This window comes from Cicer arietinum, chromosome 4 (assembly GCF_000331145.2).
Source record: "Cicer arietinum cultivar CDC Frontier isolate Library 1 chromosome 4, Cicar.CDCFrontier_v2.0, whole genome shotgun sequence".
NCBI lineage: Eukaryota > Viridiplantae > Streptophyta > Magnoliopsida > Fabales > Fabaceae > Cicer > Cicer arietinum.
Window position 1 is genome coordinate 58,857,164 of NC_021163.2, and position 7,562 is coordinate 58,864,725.

At 29.1% G+C, this 7,562-nt stretch overlaps 1 protein-coding gene across 1 annotated transcript; it reads right to left on the minus strand.

The window, feature by feature from the left end:
- Window positions 1–2,614: 2,614 nt before the first annotated feature.
- LOC101505025 (uncharacterized) lies at window positions 2,615–4,889 on the minus strand. Its single transcript, XM_004498494.4, has 2 exons — window positions 4,608–4,889; window positions 2,615–3,306 (listed from the first exon to the last, which is right to left on the minus strand). The coding sequence occupies exons 1-2, from the start codon at window positions 4,773–4,775 to the stop codon at window positions 2,776–2,778; spliced, it is 699 nt and encodes a 232-aa protein (XP_004498551.1). The 5' UTR covers window positions 4,776–4,889; the 3' UTR covers window positions 2,615–2,775.
- Window positions 4,890–7,562: the final 2,673 nt, after the last annotated feature.

Below are 7,562 nucleotides of genomic sequence, written 5' to 3' on the forward strand. Positions count from 1 at the left end.
AAACATAAGCATAATTAATTGTCCAAATTCGATTGCAGTATATCATTACCAACACGTTACTCGCTAGACAATCAGTTAATTAGGCTTGAAACTCACTGCCAATCAATTAGTAATTACGTAAGGCTGGATTATAATGCCCATACTATTTTGTGTGTTTTTTATTTTAGTAAATTTTAAAGTGTTAGAACTCATGTTTCATAACTATACTTTTTTATATAGCTAGAACTATACTCTATTTTCATCCATTAGCCAAATGAACATAATTTTCGCCAAATTTTTTGTACCCTAACCTATTCTTTATTAAGGTTTAAATTTAAATCAAATAATTGAAATTCAAATATATTCGGTTTAGACATCAAATTTCAAATTTTGAACTCACGAACCCATATATCCAACCCACATACATTACATTCCATTTTTATTTTATTTTTAACTATTACAATACATTTGTATTTTTTATTTTAAATTGATCTCACTCTTTCTTATTTATGTATTTTTATATTTATATTTTGAATTGTTGTTTTAGTTTTTATTTGCAAAGTCTTGAAATATTATTTCACAAATAATGTTTCGGAGAAAAATAAATTTCAACAAAACTAAATTCTCAATTGTTATGATAAAATGTTATCACCTGATCATCAAAACCAACCCATTATATATCGATTTAATTTGGTTTGAATTCTATCTAAAAAATAAGTAAATTCAATCCAACCTAATTTATATATTTTTGATCAATTTAGACCGATATATTCAATCAAATTTAAACCAAACCAACCCGCGAACATCTTTAATTATATTTCAATATTCTACTGCCATCCAAATAATTTTGGTCCCATATCAAACCAAACATAAGCATAATTAATTGTCCAAATTCGATTGCAGTATATCATTACCAACACGTTACTCGCTAGACAATCAGTTAATTAGGCTTGAAACTCACTGCCAATCAATTAGTAATTACGTAAGGCTGGATTATAATGCCCATACTATTTTGTGTGTTTTTTATTTTAGTAAATTTTAAAGTGTTAGAACTCATGTTTCATAACTATACTTTTTTATATAGCTAGAACTATACTCTATTTTCATCCATTAGCCAAATGAACATAATTTTCGCCAAATTTTTTGTACCCGCCATTTATGCACGAAGTCACAAATAGCCGGTCAGAATTTTGAAATTAGACTTGAAATATATTAAAAGGAAAAAAATTCACGATATATATTCAACGACACATTTATTATGACACACTTATTATGATCTCGCTGATATTCTTAAGTAATTAAAAATTGGCTTCTCTATTGTTTTTTTTTAATCTTTTGATTTTTATGTGAAATGAATTGGGATAATTTGAAATTTGACTAATAGGTAAATAAAGTTTAATCAAAGATTATCTCAACTATAATTTAAATTTAGAATATCTTAAATACTTTATCTATCATTAACTGAAACTCATGAATCAATTGAATTCAATTAATTAGTATTTGTTTTCTCTATTTGGCACGTTCAAAAATAAGATGAATTGCTAAAAGAAATTGAAATAAATTAGAAACAAAAGATATTTTGAAATATTTTTACTAAGTATTTCGAAACAAAAGGAGAAGGAAAGAAAAGTGTTGGATCAACACTAAAATTATATTGCATAAAACTAGTACATGTACAATAAAAGCAAAATGACATTGATACAAATTAATATAATCAAAACAAACAATTAGGTCTTTTTCTAATAAAAAGAATTAGATCTTTTAATTCACTTGTAACCCATTACTAATTTAAACTAATAGAATGTTCAATATCAATGTATTGGAAGTTGTGTTTGTTGCTAATTTATTAGACTAGTTCAATCCTAAATGCCTACGTTATTTGACCTTGATACTTGGAAATTATGTTAGTACCAATTTATTAGACCACTCGATCAACCTACCAAGGAAGATAGGAATGACCCATATATTGCCGAGAAACATGGTTAAGATACTAAATATATTAGTCTACAAGAAGGATAATTGATCGAACAAACTAGAAGGTTAGCTTGAGATATGACCATGACTCATGTGTCACTATTTCGTACCATCTCAATAATTAATCAATACAAAAATATTCAATAAGGACCACACACTTTAATTAGGGTTGGGTTTGAGAGAAACATAATAGACCCAACCCTAATTATAAAACCACTATATACATTATAAAACAAGAAAACTTGTTGAACATGTTACTCTAAATATTATATTAGATGTCAATAGGGTTTTCTCAACCTTTAAAATTCAAGTGACATAGACCTTATGTTCTTTCACAAAACATAGTGCAATATAACAATCTCTTGCGATATTTCACTTCCAAGTGCAATAAACTTTTTCATTCTTCCTTTTTTGCTTAAATGGAAATTTATATATTTCCGCATCAAATAATCACTATCATCTTACCACTTTAGCATATATAATGGAAATCATTGGATTAAGATAATTTTAATTTCTTACAGATTTTGACTTAGAAAAATCAATAACAAGAAAGAAAAAAAAACACATACACATAACAGCTTTTTATGTTACAATGGGAATCTCACACATTTTATATTATTAAAATACAAAAAAAGAAAAAAAACACTAAAGACAAAAAAAATCAAAAGAAAAACCTTCATCAATTATTGAACAAAACCTTTTAATTTGCAGAATTTTTACCAACAATGTTACAATATTATAAAGATTGTAATAATGTCACTACAACAATATAGCAAATCTTCCACATATATATTTAGTATATTTAATTTAATATATTACAATTCAAACATAATCCTCCTTTTGATCCACATCCATTTTTCCCTTCCCACTAGTGTACACAAAATCAAGATTATAAAGCACAGGAACCATAGTAATAGAACAAAGAAAAACCAAAACAGGACCAAAAATCCAAAGCAACATAGGAAGCCCTGCATAGAAAAGCCTATTTCCAACGGCATTTAAAATGAAACCTTTCTCCAAAATTTCAAATATATATTCAGGTGTCACAAGTGACATAGGATCTTGAGGTGTGTTGATTAAAATGTTCACTTGATTTATGAACCTTATTGCAAGAGAGTGGCAGAAAAATGAGAAGAGGAAAATTGTGAGGAGTGTGACATATTTAAGTGCTACCATGAATTCTCCATGTGCACCATAAATTGCATCATTGAGTGGTTTCTTCACACTATAAGTGCTGCTTATAACTGCTGCTAGACCTGAACATAGTAGAATTGAGGTTGTGGCCATTAATGTGGCCCCCATGATTGTGTTCCTAAGTGATTGAACAGCTAGGATGTTTTTCTTATCATTGTCCTGCCATAATTCAACACATCATAATTAATTTTTTCAAAAAAAAAAAAATTAATAAAGTAATTTTAAATTAAATAATCTAACATTATATATATATTTTGAAGATTTTTTTTAATGGAATTTTAAGATTTTTTTTATTTGGAATTTTAAGATATTAGTATTATTATTTAACTAAAAGTTAGATTTATGTAAAGTGAGAGTGAAAAGTATGGCTAGGTAGTGGTTTGAGAAGATGTGCTAATATGTTATTGGTAAGGATTAGTGTAAATCTTAAATTAAAGAACTTTATATAAACAGTTTGCAGCACAAGTTAATCATAGAACTTTTCTTTTAAAAAATAACATTAGTTAGTGGATTTGTACATGCACATTATCTTGGTCTAGCTACAAAGCACTTGAGTTATTGGATATCACCTAATTATATACCATTCCGAAAGAACATTCTGTTTTGCTTTTTTTTCTTTAGTGTCTTTGTTGTTAGAATGACATTATATCTTGTACCAACAAGAATAAATTAAGAAAAGATAAATGCGAAGAGATAAAATAGCATATCCTATATATTGTGTAGATAACTTCTTTGCTTTTAAATAATCTATATTAATTCTTATTCTCCAAGGAAATGCTCTATGATAAATTCAAACACGATTGGGGTGAAAAATCAGCCAGTAATTTTTCATCAAAACAATTTGACAGTTAAAAAATGATCTCTTGAAATATACTAATTAAATGAGGTGTGCTAATTTTTTTTATGTAAGTAAAAGATGTAATATGAAGAGTACAATGTTAAGTACTCTTCCCAAAATAGAAACACCAAAGGTTAACTAGATTAACAACATTGTTTCATATATGAAAAATTGCACATACATTTCTTACACTTGCCTCAAATTAAGATCACGATTAATTACCAAAAAAAAAAAAAAAATAGAGAAATACCTCTTAAATTTTTTCTTTGAGAAATACCATCTTGACATAGAATTTATGTGCATAAGTCATAATGACCATTATAAGCTAGTTGAACATTATAGATTGTTCTCTAATCTTCACGTTTGTGTAAATATCTTCATCGGTATAATTTAGAGTTAACATGGAATATTATCAAGACTAAAGTTCAATATTAACTTTTAGAGTTGAAAAACAAGGAGTTTAAACCTAACTCGTTCATCATTTATGAATATATATAAATAAAACTTCTAACAATATAAAAGAGTATGATTCATAATGATGATGTTTTTATACGGATATTTAAAAAAATGAAAATATATGTTAAAAATGTAATTAATTTTTAAAAATTGAAAATATAATTACCTTCATCATAGCATCAACCCAATTTCTACGACCACTTGCATTGATGCCAACAATGGTTGTATGTGGTTGAGTTCTAACCTTATGCCAAAGCCACAAATGGTAACCAATGCTTATAAGAAATCCCAAAGGAACCAATATGACATCCAAATAGCATTTTCTCCATTCCATCTTTGCGTTTCTCCTAAGTAGTTAGGTTGTTATAGTTAATTTTCCTTCCTCCTCTTGTACTCTCTTTAATAAGGCAAATCAATTTTATTTTAGAGATAATATCACACTTCTCAACTATATATATAGCAAATACTAACGGCGATATATATGTGTGCACATCACGAAAGATGTATGTGGACTTGTTTTTGAATCGTTGTCCTAATCATGGTTAAGAATAAAAAAATGACCCTTACTTTTTGGCTAAATTACAAACATTATGATTTTTCTATGTAAGAGTGGAAAACATTTTCCACCCTTTTTGTCACATGCTTTTTCCTCCAATATAAGTTCAACTTTAAGTCTTCTTTATTGTTACCAAAGTTTATTTCAACATTTTGAGAAATCATGTTGGGAATTATTTAAGCATATAACTTTATTATTGTATACATAGTATGTTTATCCTTTTGTTTACTTGTATAGAGATTTCAAAACTCTCCAATAGACATCCAAAACTGACTATTGATTAAGTCACGACTTTTCTAAACATATCTAATTGCAATAGAAAAATATGGAATGAGTTATAAATGATATCTCCATTTTTAGTCATGTATAGTTAAAAAAAAAGTCATATTTAATTATTATGAATTACTCCAAGTGTTATATGTGTTTCCAAAATTTTAACTACGGTTTATGTTTATGAGAATTTACTGAATAATACTCTTTCATTGAATTTATTAATTGAATTGAATGAATATAAAACAATGAAAAGACCTTTATTTTGTGTATTCAAGAATTGGTTCCCCTATAGTATGATACAACATTTACATGAACTATTAAATCTATAGTGAAAGAAAATGTATCTTTTGTAACTCTAACGGTTTCTACAACTTCTAACTATGAATTATGTACTATGTGTTAACAATGAAAAGAGGAAGAAAGAGGAAGAAGAGAAAACAACCACTCTAGAGTTTCATATGATATAATAAAACCAAAACTGAAGTTAATAGGGTTACAATGAGTATATATAGAGGAAAATAGAAAATATCTAAAATACCCTTACTACTAATATATAATAATATTATCTAATATCTCCCCTCAAACTCACGATGCATTAACATGGAGCATCGAGAGTTTGTCAACTAAAAAACGGAAACGTTTAATGGAATGCATCTTTGTGAACAAATCAGCAATCTGTAAAGAAGAAGGGACAAATGGTAGAGTAATAGTTCCATGTTGAAGATGATGACGAGTAAAATGACAATCAATCTCAATGTGTTTGGTGCGTTCATGAAAGACCGAGTTGTGAGCAATTTGAATAGCACTATTGTTATCACAGTGCATCGGAGTTGGCTCAGCAAGAGAGATACCCATATCAGACAAAAGCCAACGCAACCAAATTATTTCAGCGGTAGTGGATGCCATAGCACGATAAGTCTGATTTCTTCTGCCAACAATTCACTAACTACTGATTCAACATTAGGAAGGGGGGAACGATGCAAAATACCCCCACGAAGGCCCTCAAAATCATCACGAAGAGCCATTAGAAACCAAACCAGACGTTGCTCCTCTCTTTGATCAATGTATGCTTTGACAGCTTTCAACTCAGGTGATTCCATAAGAGCCAATTGATCCCACAGATTAGTCATTGCCGAATAGAATTCCTGAATGGTCATACTGCTCTGCTTAAGGGCTCTAATATCACTTTCTAACTGATAACGTTTTGCAAAGTTAGACTGAACATACAAACGTTTCAAGTGATCCCAAATCTCTTTAGCAGTATCATATTTTGCTAGTTGTACTCCTATAGACAACTCAACAGAATTATTAATCCAAGTAATAATTTTTGAATTACTAACATTCCATGTTTTCAGATCTTTTGCATATTGAGTTTCATCCTTTTTATCTGTAGGCTTAACAGAAGTTCCATCAACAAAACCCCACATATCTTTTCCAATCAAAAAATTTTTCATCACATAACTCCAATAAGAGTAATTTTGTCCATTGAGGTGAACACTAACAGCTTGAAGAGAATCATCCTTAACACCAGCCATAACAAATAATGACAGAAAAATACGACAAACACAATCACTGAGAGAAAATAAATTAAGAATAACCTGGTGCTGTGCGAGCACGATTTCTCCCTCTCCAGACGTCGTTTCGTCGATCCGACCGTTGAAGACGAAGACCTATATGTTGCGAACCTGCTGTCCAAAAATCAGCCCGATCCAACGGTTAACGAATGCGCAATCGATGTTTTTCTGAGACTGATTTAACAAAATCGGGAATAGGGTTACTCTTCTCTTTTCTCTTTTGGTGGTTGTCTTTCCTATCAAAATAGTCTCTCTCTTCTCTACGGTAGATCCCAAAATCAACCAAAGCTCTTTGATACCATGTTAACAATGAAAAGAGGAAGAAAGAGGAAGAAGAGAAAACAACCACTCTAGAGTTTCATATGATATAATAAAACCAAAACTGAAGTTAATAGGGTTACAATGAGTATATATAGAGGAAAATAGAAAATATCTAAAATACCCTTACTACTAATATATAATAATATTATCTAATACTATGTACTATGCAGCTGATGTAGGGATCCATATACTAATTCATGTGAGCATATAAACACTTTATATATATTATACTAACTTTTTAAATGGAGGAAGGGTGAAATTGTCATTTTTTTACTAGCTTCTAAATCATGGGAACTTCTTTTCACACAAAAATCATAGAAACTTCTAACTTTATATTATTTTTTGGGAATGGTAAATCTCATGAGACTTGCCACCACAAATATTTGTGATCGACTAT